Below are 15,042 nucleotides of genomic sequence, written 5' to 3'. Positions count from 1 at the left end.
CCGAGGTAAGCTCTTTTTCCCCTCATTTTAGTTATTGCTACTTCTGCTACAATCAGGTAATTCGTGGCTGTCTGTTTTGGATCTGAATGTTCCTTCACTTTTCTGCATCGATGCACAAACTTGAATACGAAAGCAGTTGATCGACACAACTTGTTGAAGTCCGAGAACCTGTAAAATGGAATCAGTGGTTCCCTAACAGCTTCACTCAATGTATTATGGAAAACACTTTTCACATGACACTTATTTTCCGGGCTCAGACAGCTCAAAGTACTCGTAGGCCACTTCTCAGGTTGCTCAACAAGCCACGCACGTCCGCATGTCCAGTAGTCCAATCCCTGTTTAAACTTTTCCAGAGTGATACCACGAGAAAGAAGGTCAGCCGGGTTGTCGGCAGAAGGAACATATTTGTAATGAATGCCCAACCCAAATTCCTCACTCAACTTCTCCTTCATTTCTCGAATATCTTTAATTCTGTTTCTGGTATACAGACTCTTTGCCTTTATATTCTCGGTGAGCAACCATGACAAAACAACTTGCGCATCCACAGAAACAAAAACGTATCTATGTTGACACCAGAGAAGGATCTCAGTATCATAGTTAAAGCCTTGAATGCAATATATACTGCAAGCAACTCCATCATAGGTAATGTCTTTGTCCTCATCGGGGCCACTTTAACCTTGGAAAATATTATGTGAGACTTCCCATTTTGCACGCCATATATGACAAATCCATAAGCCTGTGGTGACGCATCACAGAACAAATATAATTTCAGTTGGCTACCAGTGTCTATAGCATGTCTTGTAAAAAATAGATCACCTAGACCAGAAAGGTCCTCGGCCAAATTCGACCAGGTAGTCATTATGTCAGTAGGAACCTTTTCATCCCAACCCAACTTGAGCAACCACAATCTTCGGAGAAGTATTTTTGCCCTAATTGTAACCGGGGCACATAGTGACAGTGGGTCAAATATTTTTGCTGTCTGGGCCAAAATATCCCTTTTTGAGAGTATGTTCCTCTGAACAATAGTGTTAACAATGCTAATAGTATCCAATTCAGGGTGATATTTATATCCCAAGACCTTTTCGTACTCGCAACCATGCTGCACGATTTTGTCATCCTCCGTTATAATGTCTCGAAGAGGCTCATAGTTGGAGTTACACGATCTCAACTGGAAATTTCCCGTCTGCAGACGAGGCACGGCACTCTTATAGAGACTGATTATTTCCTCAGAAGAATTGCTGGTCATACATAAATTGTCGACATAAAATCGATTTTTCAGCATCTCAGTACATGCATCATTCGGAAAACGGCTGACATGGTGTTTGAGAACGTAATTTAAAATGAATGGGCTGGCATTGAAGCCAAATATCAATGTACAATATCGGAAGCAAAGCAAATTGTCTCCATCTTTTACGAAAAAACAAAATCTGTTTTTTTCCTCAACCGACCGGAGTTTGATCATAAGAAATGCCTTTCTTATGTCTCCCAATAATACATATTTGTTAGTAAGAAATAAGAGCAACAGTTCAAGCATGTTATTCATCATGTTCACACCCGGATAAGATGCTTCATTGAGGGAGTAACCACCCCCGGTCTTCAACGAACAGTTAAAAACAGGCCTGATTTTAGTGGTTACCTGTTGATCCGACTTAAAGACCGGTCGATGGGGTATCCAAATGTATTTGCAGAAATCTTGTGGGGCGACTTCAATTCTCTCGATAATCCCTTCGCTCTCTTGCTGAAGAAAAATATCAGTATAGGTCTTATCCAAGTCCCTTTTCTCCAATGAAAGCATTGTTCTGTCAAGCACTTTAAGAGCGACTTGATAGAGGGAACGGAATCTATTTTGTCCTTATGCCAAGGTAGATCCACGAAATAAGAATTGTCCCTGAATTCGATAGACTTCCTGAAGTTTTCAATCCTATTTCTGTCATAATCACCAATTAGTTCTTCGTCATGGGAAGCAGCAGCTGAGTCCACAGCAAACATTTTTTTCCAAATTCCGTTCCACGTTGGAATTCTCAAATACATCTGGAAACGGATCCGGGTAGGAAGACTTGGGTTCCAATATGGAATTCAACTGTCGTTCAGGGCAATGGCCATATTTGGATATTGTAGTATGATAATTGACAATTGTTTTGGAAATTCCACATCTCACAGGACTGACTTGATGAGGATATAAAAGGTGTTGTACATTACCAAATGGGGCAATCCCTTGAGGCAAATCCCAGGCCTGTCCATTCATACATTTAATGATTCTGGAACCCTCCATGAACTGAAATATGTCAACTCCCAGGATACCCTGAATTGTTATGGAATCACCCTGTTTTTCATTTGAAAATGCCAATCTGTGTTTCAACTCATTCAGGTTGGACTTCACTTGGCCAAAGCTGGCGAACTCAAACTGCATACTGAATCCATCATCGATTAAAACAGGAATAGGGAGTTGTTTCCACTTTCCCACGGTAACGTTCAAGACAACCTGTTTAAATCGCTTCATAGTCACACCCGCATAGGTCTTCATTTGATAATCGGTTGGATCAGAATTTCCATCAGGATACTTCAGCTCCTTTAATATTTTCTTAGAAAAATATGAACGCTGACTCCCTGTGTCCAATAGGCAGTTAATAGTAGCTTTCTCAGATCCATAATTTAAAGAAATAGCTACAACAGGCAATATGATTTCGTTTTCATAAACGTGAGAGAATAGAGAAACCACTCTCTTAGTGTTGCACAGGGGTGCAATATGCGCCTTTGAAAGGCATAAGCTGCACGTGAGGGGGGATTTGCTCTGGAGTCCAGGACAATTCTCACTTTTATGTTTTAAGCTGGAACATCCTGTACACAGTTTCAGTTGCTTGCACCTCTCAACTCTGGCTTCATAAGATGCAAACTTGGTGCATTTTAGCATAGTGTGGCCACGTGATGTGCAAAGTTTGCAATATGCCCCAGAAGAGCTTGTAGTGAAATTCTGTAGAGCAGCATCACCATTCTTTTTTTCATAGGTCTTGACCTGCCCTTTATCATTCTTCGAGGGGTTTTCCGTAACCCGAAAAAGTTTTTTTATTCCGAGACAGAGCACGAACTGCCTCATTGTAATTTTCAAAAATTTGTGTTAGAGACGGGTAACTCGTGCCCACTCTGTGGTTAATTTCCCTTCTCAAGGCAACTGGCAACTTTTCGTATATAATATGGCTGACCAGCAAAAATCCGGGGGAGTTCTCCTCAAAAAAATCTATCAGATATGAAGTCCTCAATTCGGATAAATCCGCTCTCACCTCAGCAAGGTATCGCTTCACAGCCACAAATTCAGGGTCATATTGAGGAGAAGTAGAAATGATCTACTTAAAGATCTCACTTATTATAAAGGGACATCCAGGAATTCCTTGGTCAGCAAATCCACCGCTACATCGTAATTACCATCCTCCAAGGTCAGATGGGAAACCAATTGCAAGGCATAGTCACTCAAATACCCTTTCAATAAGGCTAATTTTGCCCTGCCGGAATCAATAGACTCAGTACAGTTTTTGAATTGAGCAATAAAATTTTTATATTCAAATTTGGAAGGATTGATTCCACTAAAGGTGGCACACTGCAACTTGGGGACAGAAAGCAAAGGTACAGAGGTAGGTTCATTTTTCCGTGATGTGATGGGGTTTTCAATAGAATTTTCAATGTCGGCAAGGCGATCATTAATATTAGCTCGAAAGCCAATTTCCCTCCTTTGCTCCTCAACAAATCCACACTCCCTTAAATCAAGTTCTGCTTTTATACACAGCCCTTTAATTTTATCATTTAAGGAGCGGACCTCAATCTGCAACTCCTTAATTATAGCTTCTTCCTTCTGGAAGGTTTTTTTTCTCAAACCTTCGCGTTCTTCCAACATGTCCGTGTTAAGGGAAATATCTTACTTTAACACGTTTCTGGAGTCCATGAGCGCCCTAACACCCTTCAAGGTCCGGAAATCATCCATTTTACAGTTGTTTTATTTTGGGAAAGGATGATGGTTTTAAGTTTTTTTTTTTTTTTAAACAAGTTAAATTTGTGGGAGTATTGTTGATAATGTCTGTGTATAGGCCGAGAAGAGTTATGGCCCTTAGACGGAACTTAGCATAAATGGAGTTATGGCCCTTGAACGGAGGTTTGCATAAGTGGAGTTATCGCCCTTATATAAGGAGGCCATGTTTATTTACATTCGTATATACGACGCCACGCTCTTGAACGAATGATGCCTGCTTTACGCGAACTTCAGTCGGTAGAAAGTTTCAAACTTTTAATAATACAACAGGAAATATTATATTATTTGTTCGTTTTTTTTTTGGAAACGAAATATTTTTTTTTCTTTTAAAATGTTCATTGAATTTTAAACCCTTAACAAAGGCAGAAATATTATTTGTTCGTTTTCTTTTTTTTTTTTGGAAACGAAATAAATTTTTTTTTTCCTTTAAAATGTTCATTGAATTTTAAACCTTTAACAAAGGCAGAAATACTATTTGTTCGTTTTTTTTTTTTTTGGAAACGAAATACTTTTTTTTTTCCTTTAAAATGTTCATTGAATTTTAAACCTTTAACAAAGGCAGAAATACTATTTGTTCGTTTTTTTTTTTGGAAACGAAATAAATTTTTTTTTCCTTTAAAATGTTCATTGAATTTTAAACCTTTAACAAAGGCAGAAATACTATTTATTCGTTTTTTTTTTTTTTGGAAACGAAATAAATTTTTTTTTTTTTTTAAGAGGGACTTCTCAAATTGGTATTCCTTTTTCCATTTTCCTTGCAAATATCCTCAGGAGTTCAAATCTTCTCTTCCCTTTTATTTTTTTTTCTTCACAACAAGCTGCTAAACGTTATTTAGTTTTGCAAAATATGGCGATTGCCGGGAGCTGGTGTCTTGTTGAAGTAGGAAGTGGGAAATACAGAAATAAAGATTGCTCAACTCACACAAGAATTGGAGAAAATTATGTATATTAAATTGAAAATATTACAAAGAAAAGGTTCTTGCAAAACTAATTGTGTTTGCGGCTTTAGAAGTCCAATAAAAAGTTCTTTATCGTCCAAAAGTCTTGGACGGCTCCCTGAAAAAGTTCAATCAAAATTCGGCGGCAAATTTAAGAGAGATTTTCCATAGTTGTCTATAGGCCGACGATTGATTCAAAAAGAGGGCGAATCTGTTTTTCCAGAATTCTGCTTATATTAAATGTTTGTTGATTGGCCAAGGAGCTTCATCCTAGCCAATCAAAATAGGGCTTTCAGAAAGGAGAAGTGGTCGATATAATTAGTTTGAACAAAGGGAGGTAACTACTTTTTTTTTATAAGGAACACATTTTTCCGATTCCAAAAACTCTGATTTTTAAAAAATATTTTGGTATAAAAATTAAAATATTTTGTTAGCTTTTAATTATTATTTTATTTTTTCTATTTTTACCCCCTTAAAATGCCGCCCCTGACATAGACCGCTAATAAAATAGGGACACGTTTTTCTGATTCCGATACCTCCAAAAGTTTCGATTTTTACAATCTTTTTGGTAAAAAAATTCCGATTTTTTTTGTTAGTGTTTATTCATTTTTTCTGTTTTCTATTTGTAACGTTGCGACGTTGTCCTTGTGTGCGTACGTGTGCCTGTGTGTGAGTATACACGTGAATGTATGTGTATGTACGCGAACGTGAATATATGTACATGTGTGGACGTGGGCGCGTATGTTTGTGTGCGCGTATGTATATGACAAGTAATGTAGCTTGAAATGTGAACGCGTGTTTTTGTGTGAGACTAGGAAAGGCTCGCGCACATGCGCTTTCTTTTATATCGTTGGCCATCTCGTGTGAGTATTACTCATCTTATGGAATAAAAAGTAAATAGGGGTTTCTACCTCTTTACTCTTCTGCTTACCATATACTAGTTGCGACAGAGTTGTCCCCAAGCAAATGATCGGAGATATCTGTATACATATTCTAGTCTTTGTCTGGCACTAGATAAGCCAATATTACCATGTGCGAACTTTGTTTTTATGTTATCAAAGTTAAACTGACTTGCGTTGTTCCATTGAAAATATGCACGCGTTCTCGTCAACCAAGCTATTGGCAAGGTCATATCTGAATTTTATTATAAACCACTGATATTATAAGATTATGTCAATGAAAGCCCTCGCTTGTCGCCCAGTGGTTGGAATCTAGGTCAGTTTTATAGATTTGACTTAGTCTGGTTGTATATTTCTTTCGCTAAATTTAAACTCCAGATATTAGATTACCTTTCTTACGAACTCAAACTTTGCAGATTTTAAACTGAGAGTATGCTTTCATAAACTACATAGTACCTTATCGATCTGTTGTAAATGGTCTCCCTTTTTCTTTCCCCTGCCAATCCGTTGGCATTAATTGTAATCAGAGTTTTTTTTTCTGTCTGTTTCGATTTACTCAAAACCGCACACACCTCGTCTTCTCATGTATCGTTCTCTTCTTCCTCTTCTACTTCTTGCTCTTTTTCTTCTTTTTTCTTCTCAGTCGTCAGAAGCGTCGTCTTTGTCTTGACTGCGTTTTTCCTTCTCGCTTCTTGCTCACAGTGACCCGTTTTTATGCTAAGCTGAACTCTTGTGTGTGCGAGAGAACACGAGATTTTGCGTGATTACTTGGCAATATTAACCGGCCGCCGCCATCTTGCCATTTTTCTTTGGACGTGCCCGCTTTGCAGAATGCACACCTCGAGCGTTTGTCAGGTAAGCCCGTCTGTTCGCAATTTATTACACACTCCCCCCTGATCTCATTATCACAGAAAGAGCAGGGAGGCGGTGGCCTTTTTCTTCGAGTGCTTCTTCGGAGAGGGGGATTCGGGGCTTCATCATCGTCTGCGCTGTCTTCCGTGACACGAAGGTCGGCGAACCTAAAGCTGAGCATCGCAGTATCACTGTCCGGGTCTTCATCATCAGCAGGAGGGTCAGTACTTTGAAGGCTACCACTCTCAGTGTCGCTGTGCGTTGAAGCCGTCATGAACCAGAATGATGGGTCGCTGGTCACGGATTCAATTTCACTATCTTCGTCAAGCGGCAGCTGCGTTTGGAATATTGATCTTAAGTCTTTAATATGACGAGGTACTCCATCAACTCGCACCGCCTGCGGGCTGATTACTTCAGTGACATGACCGGTTCCGTAGCGAGTCGTGCACTGGCCTCGGGGTTTTTTTTAACCCAGACAACATCTCCTTCTTTTATGTTCTTTTGTGGTGGCTCCGGTTCGGGTAGTGAGCTGCTCTCCAAACCTCTCACCCTGACACGGTATGTATGTAGCACGTTGGCTGGCGCGGTGGAGGGTGAAACATCGTCCTTAGGGGTGACGTTGTACCAATAGACTGCTTCAGGTACCGTACACCCCTTCCGCGCTGCGATTGTCTTAACCGTTCTGTGATTGCGCTCAATAATCCCGTTTCCACTGGGAACATGGGCACACCGAAAACGCAGATGGACACCCCAGCCATCTGCAAACTGTTTAAACGGCTTACTAACAAAAGCGGGGCCATTGTCGGTGAGTATCTCAGAAGGAGGGCCACGCTCGAGGAACACACCTTCCAACTCATGGATAATGGCAGCCGCGTCCTGCTGGCGAAGGGGCCGCCACAATGAAAACCTAGATGGTCCACAGTCGATAAGCGTCAAAAAATGCCTCCCGTTGTTGTGCGTTATGTCCATCGCAATCCTATCCCAATTACGCTTCACACTGAGTATTCTCTTCTTCCACCGGACAGGTGCTGGGTCGATCGATCGGCAGGTGTTGCAGCTTCCCACAACAGATTTCACAGCCCTCCGAGACACAGAGGGGTCAACCAATCTGGCGAAGTAAAGCGTTTGGTTTACACCGGGGTGCCCGCTTTGGCAATGGACATCATTAATATGCTCCGGGCTGAGTCTATGTCCCACTGCAGCGCAATTTACAGGTGCTGACTCGTTCACTTCTTTTGGCAGGTCTAGCCAATGGCGTGGCACTCTGGTCAGACGATCCGCCTGATTCAAACAGGACTGCACCAGTATCACATCTATGACCAAGTCGTATTCCTTAGTGGTTTCGGTTAGGGTAGCAAGCCGCCTCCGGATCAACATTTCGCCCGACGCCTTCGTTGTCAGACGTGCTTTTCCGTTCAAGGCATTGGTCATCCACCGATGCACACACATGGAATCCATGATGATGTGAAGGATTCTAGCCTGCCACTGAAGCGCTAGATTGACTCCTTTCAGTGTAGCATCGAGTTCAGCTAGGTTTATATGCTTGGCGTCATTCTCCGGCCGAAGCCAGCAGGCATCTTCTATTATCCTTCCGTCGACTGCCAGAGCAACGCCAAGGGCAAGTGAGCTGGCGTCTACCCAAACTGTAAATTCACTCCCATCGACGCACCAGCTCCCCCGTACAGGGTCATCATTGGTCACTCTGGCCACAACTTCCACCAGCATGCTTCGCAGGGCAGGATCATGCACCTCATCGTCCCATCCAGTTGACATAGAAGTTGCCCATCGCTTTATGGCCGCTACAGCCACTCGGAGCCACCCACACACAGGGAAGTGACCCACCAATTTTCCGCAAATGGAAAACGTGCTCCGACGTGTGATGGTAGATGGGATTTCCGGGATTTCACCACTCCTTCCCCATTGAAGGCCATCTGCACTTCCGCTCACCTGCAGTCCGAGCACTTTCGCCCCGTCCTGTAGCCGCTCCGGCTCCTTGCACGACAATCCGAAGTGCTCGAAGTATTCTTTGACCGCCTGGGCAGACAGAAGGTTCTCATTGACAAAAATGTCGTCTATATACGACGATGTCGCATGTTGCACCGCTTCATCTTGATGCCGGATCGCCTGCATGATTGCTGTCATGATGTTAGGGGCTACATTCAGGCCGAATCCTAGCCTGGTCAAGCAATAGCGAGTTCCTTTGATCACCACCGTCTGGAACGGCCACAGCGATTTCTCAACACGTATTTGCAAGTACGCTCTTCGCAAGTCCAGTATGGCTGCTTCCGCACCCTGCTGCCGCCACTCCCGTAGTTTATGAGCACAGACATCAGCCCCCGCAGTGTGTGGGTCAACGTATTCATTAAGTTCCCGGTAATCAAGAACAGGTCGAACTTTCTGCTTGTTCTCTTGTCTGACAGCCATCAGGGGAATTAGCCCCGCGGGGGCCCGAGCTCATCCTCTGGGTATGGAACTAACCAGCCATTATCCAGCCACACTTGAAGTTCTGCCTCGTACTGCCCCCTAAGCCACGCAGGAGGAGGATACTCTGTAAGTCAATTCCGCAATGACACTGGTGGCTGGTCGCCTGCCCATTTCCAGGACGCTGTCCAAGTGTTTGTGCCCTTATCGTATTCTGCATGGAAGTCGGGCTCATCGAGAGTGATTGCTGCACACATTTGTTTGTTTGGTCGAGAGAAGCTCACATCAACGGTGCCGTTCACAGTAATTCCGCCTAGCTGTGTGATAGCGTCCATTCCAAGGAGAAGGTCATATCCGAGCAGCTCCCCATCGACCACTAACACCGTCACAGCAACCGGAGAGCCATTGCCAATGCTGATATGAACAACGCTGACCCCACAACACACCAATGAGCCTTGGCCGACAGTAAGTACAGGGATCCTTCGTTTCTTCCATGTGGCGCAATATTCCTTTCGAAGAAGGGTTTGGGTACAGCCGGTGTCAACCAGCGCTGAACGTTCACATCCATCAACTTGAACTGTTACTGCAGGCAGCGCTTTGTTCAATGCCGCGTTGGGGAGTGTGCTAGCGCTGCGGCGTCCTCCCCTTGCCCGTTTCCCGGACAATTCCGCGCTATGTGGCCTGGCTTATTGCATTGGTGACACCGTATTACTTGTCGTGCTCCATAATTAGGGGTGCGCCTTGTACCGCTTTTGCAGTCTCTGGAAAAGTGGTTGGGGCCACCACAGGTATAGCATCGTAGACCTTTCGTTGGCGAGTCCAGAGTGTCAACAGCTGTGGAGACTAGTTCTCGATCGTCTTTCAAGATGTTTCGTGCTCTCGCCAATAACTCCTCCAATCCAATCTCAGTGAGTCTTGACGATGCTCGCAGCAGTCGACTTGCCTCATCCGGAAGTCCCGACAAAAAGGCGCATGCCAATATGCGATCACTTGCCCCGCCTAAGGGAGTGGCAAGCTTTTTCAAGTCGGCCATGTAGACATCCACTGTCTCCCCCAGCCCAAGTCGGCGTTCGGAAAACTGCCTCCAGGCGACAAAAGGGTCTGTACCAAATGCCCCGTATAGCGCTTGTGTAATCTGCTCCATGGTCGGATCCTCCCCTAGCTGCTGGTACACGGCATAAGCCCCTTTAGTGAGTCTCAATGGGATAACCATAGCTGGGTCTTTAATCTTGCACAACCGGCAAACGCGCTCAGCCTTTTCCAGCCATTCGACCACCGAGGGACCAGTGGGGGAGCCATCGAATTCCGGAATTAATCTGATGTCAAATTTCTCCATACCAACGCCGAAATAGCTTGTAATCAGAGTTTTTTTTTCTGTCTGTTTCGATTTACTCAAAACCACACACACCTCGTCTTCTCATGTATCGTTCTCTTCTTCCTCTTCTACTTCTTGCTCTTTTTCTTCTTTTTTCTTCTCAGTCGTCAGAAGCGTCGTCTTTTCTTGACTACGTTTTTCCTTCTCGCTTCTTGCTCACAGTGACCCGTTTTTATGCTAAGCTGAACTCTCGTGTGTGCGAGAGAACACGAGATTTTGCGTGATTACTTGGCAATATTAACCGGCCGCCGCCATCTTGCCATTTTTCTTTGGACGTGCCCGCTTTGCAGAATGCACACCTCGAGCGTTTGTCAGGTAAGCCCGTCTGTTCGCAATTTATTACACATTAATTGCAGAAAGACGTCAAGGTGTTCGCAAGTCTGAACGGCATGACATTAAACTAAAATAAGCCCTGGTGGCTTATTTCAGTTTAATGTCATGTGCCAACTGAACGCAGATTTCTCTTTATCGTTCTTACTCCTATTGACCTGCCAGTAAATCTTATTTCAAGAATCATTTCGCGTCATAGCAAAAATGAATTCTCAATTTCAGGCGAGTCAGGGAGTTGAAGATCAGGGGCAGTCGAGTCCGGATCGAAGTCAGCACAGTCAGTCGGACAGAGCTGACATGAGGAGGGTCCCCTTTACAGGCGAAGGGGTAGAACATTAAACATGTAAAAACGACTTTGAATTCCTTGACGTCATCATCATTCGACCGGTCGATCTGATAATAAAGAAGTTATCGTCCTGTTTTTGTAAAACTATGTCGTGTCATCATTCAACAGCAAAAGGTAATGTGTAATACTTATATGAATTTTTTCTCCTTCATCGTTATTAATGAACTTTATATAACCCATCATAAATAATGTGTCCCCCTCTCCATTAAAGACATGTATCCCTCCTCCCCTTTTCTGTGTTATAAGAAGCGATCACCATCTCTCTCCTCGCTGATATATGTAATAAGAAACCAGACTGTAAAATGTATGCCTTCTCTCCCTTATGACCATCGTATAGATGGACAATGGACATGTCAACTTAAAATGACCCCAACACTATGCAACATTATGTACAAAACAATACATTTTAAAAGTTGTGCTACAATAAACATATTTATTTGCAAAACAATATATTTTAAAAGTTGTGCTACAATAAAAATATTTATTTGCAAAACAATATATTTTTGAAGTTGTGCTACAATAAACATATTTATTTGCAAAACAACATATTTTAAAAGTTGTGCTACAATAAACATTTATTTGCAAAACAATATATTTTAAAAGTTGTGCTACAATAAACATATTTATTTGCAAAACAATATATTTTAAAAGTTGTGCTTCAATAAAAATATTTATTTGCAAAACAACATATGTTAAAAGTTGTGCTACAATAAACATAGTTATTTGCAAAACAATATATTTTAAAAGTTGTGCTACAATAAACATATTTATTTGCAAAACAACATACTTTTAAAGTTGTGCTACAATAAACATATTTATTTGCAAAACAACATATTTTAAAAGTTGTGGTACAATAAACATTTATTTGCAAAACAATATATTTTAAAAGTTGTGCTAAAATAAACATAGTTATTTGCAAAACAATATATTTTAAAAGTTGTGCTACAATAAACATATTTATTTGCAAAAACACATATTTTAAAAGTTGTGCTACAATGAACATATTTATTTGCAAAACAACGTATTTTAAAAGTTGTTCTACAATAAACATATTTATTTGCAAAACAATATATTTTAAAAGTTGTGCCACAACATATTTATTTGCAAAACAACATATTTTAAAAGTTGTGCTACAATAAACATATTTATTTGCAAAACAATATATTTTAAAAGTTGTGCTACAACATATTTATTTGCAAAACAATATATTTTAAAAGTTGTGCTACAACATATTTATTTGCAAAACAACGTATTTTAAAAGTTGTTCTACAATAAACATATTTATTTGCAAAACAATATATTTTAAAAGTTGTGCCACAACATATTTATTTGCAAAACAACATATTTTAAAAGTTGTGCTACAATAAACATATTTATTTGCAAAACAATATATTTTAAATGTTGTGCTACAATAAACATATTTATTTGCAAAACAACATACTTTTAAAAGTTGTGCTACAATAAACACATTTATTTGCAAAACAACATATTTTAAAAGTTGTTCTACAATAAACATATTTATTTGCAAAACAATATATTTTTAAAATTGTGCTACAACATAGTTATTTGCAAAACAACATATTTTAAAAGTTGTGCTACAATAAACATATTTATTTGCAAAACAACATATTTTAAAAGTTGTGCTACAATAAACATATTTATTTGCAAAACAACATATTTTAAAAGTTGTGCTACAATAAACATAGTTATTTGCAAAACAACATACTTTTAAAAGTTGTGCTACAACATTTATTTGCAAAACAATATATTTTTGAAGTTGTGCTACAATAAACATATTTATTTGCAAAACAGCATATTTCAAAAGTTTTGCTACAATAAACATATTTATTTGCAAAACAACATACTTTTAAAAGTTGTGCTACAATAAACATATTTATTTGCAAAACAATATATTTTAAAAGTTGTGCTAAAATAAACATATTTATTTGCAAAACAATATATTTTTAAAAGTTGTGCTAAAATGAACATATTTATTTGCAAAACAATATATTTTAAAAGTTGTGCTAAAATAAACATATTTATTTGCAAAACAATATATTTTAAAAGTTGTGCTAAAATGAACATATTTATTTGCAAAACAATATATTTTAAAAGTTGTGCTACAATAAACATATTTATTTGCAAAACAATATATTTTAAAAGTTGTGCTAAAATAAACATATTTATTTGCAAGACAATATATTTTAAAAGTTTAGCTACAATAAACATATTTATTTGCAAAACAATATATTTTAAAAGTTGTGCTACATATTTATTTGCAAAACAACATATTTTTAAAGTTGTGATACAATAAACATATTTATTTGCAAAACAATATATTTTAAAAGTTGTGCTACAACATATTTATTTGCAAAACAATATATTTTAAAAGTTGTGCTACAACATATTTGTTTCCAAAACAGTATATTTTAAAAGTTGTGCTACAATAAACATATTTATTTGCAAAACAACATATTTTAAAACTTGGCCTTCGGGCCGAGATGAAAGTGTAGTATCTGTTCCGGCAGATACTGCACTTAAGATGGTTTGTACCAGTCAATGGAGGGGAAACCCTCTATACTGGGACAATTATTATTTTTGGTAACCAGAGTGCCCCCTTTTTGCCTACTTTTAGGGGAGCTGGTTTTTACCTCACATTAAAAACGGCCTTGTGCCTAATTTGCTCAGTGGGGGAGCAAATAAATACCATCTGTTCTTCAGATGCTGCACTTCTATTTCTTGTTCTCTTTCGGTGGAGGAGAAATCCTTCACCACTGAGACAATTTTTATTTTTGTACCTTTTCTCCACGTTAAAAAACGACCCTGGTGTCTAACTCTGTCCCGTGGGGAGGCATAGTAAATAGGTACAATAAACATATTTATTTGCAAAACAATATATTTTAAAACTTGTTCTACAATAAACATATTTATTTGCATATTTTAAAAGTTGTGCTACAATAAACATATTTGCAAAACAATATATTTTAAAAGTTGTGCTACAATAAACATATTTATTTGCAAAACAATATATTTTAAAAGTTGTGCTACAATAAACATATTTATTTGCAAAACAATATATTTTAAAAGTTGTGCTACAACATATTTATTTGCAAAACAACATACTTTTAAAAGTTGTTCTACAATAAACATATTTATTTGCAAAACAACATATTTTAAAAGTTGTTCTACAATAAACATATTTATTTGCAAAACAACATATTTTAAAAATTGTTCTACAATAAACATATTTATTTGCAAAACAACATATTTTAAAAATTGTTCTACAATAAACATATTTATTTGCAAAACAACATATTTTAAAAATTGTTCTACAATAAACATATTTATTTGCAAAACAACATATTTTAAAAATTGTTCTACAATAAACATATTTATTTGCAAAACAACATATTTTAAAAATTGTTCTACAATAAACATATTTATTTGCAAAACAACATATTTTAAAAATTGTTCTACAATAAACATATTTATTTGCAAAACAACATATTTTAAAAATTGTTCTACAATAAACATATTTATTTGCAAAACAACATATTTTAAAAGTTGTTCTACAATAAACATATTTATTTGCAAGACAACATATTTTAAAAGTTGTGCTACAATAAACATATTTATTTGCAAAACAACATATTTTAAAAATTGTTCTACAATAAACATATTTATTTGCAGAGAAATAAAACAATATGAAAACAATAAAATCATTTATTATATTTAATTTTTGTTTCCTATTTTTAGTTTGGTTTTACTCACGTTCACCATTAACAAGGCATATCGCCACTTGGACGTAAGCGGCTACTATTTGGGAATATGCCTAGGAAAGATTAACAAGATGTTGGTTTACA

General features: G+C 38.6%; 1 protein-coding gene across 1 annotated transcript; it reads right to left on the bottom strand.

Annotated features, from left to right (window-relative positions):
- Positions 1 to 499: 499 nt before the first annotated feature.
- Positions 500 to 1,795, bottom strand: LOC145240324 (uncharacterized). Its single transcript, XM_080103905.1, has one exon. The coding sequence runs from the start codon at positions 1,793 to 1,795 to the stop codon at positions 500 to 502; it is 1,296 nt and encodes a 431-aa protein (XP_079960031.1).
- Between the last annotated feature and the right edge of the window lie 13,247 nt (positions 1,796 to 15,042).

The sequence above is a fragment of the Euprymna scolopes genome, chromosome 19 (genome assembly GCF_053919585.1).
Source record: "Euprymna scolopes isolate OS-2025 chromosome 19, ASM5391958v1, whole genome shotgun sequence".
Classification (NCBI taxonomy): domain Eukaryota; kingdom Metazoa; phylum Mollusca; class Cephalopoda; order Sepiida; family Sepiolidae; genus Euprymna; species Euprymna scolopes.
This window is presented reverse-complemented; position numbering and strand designations above follow the sequence as displayed.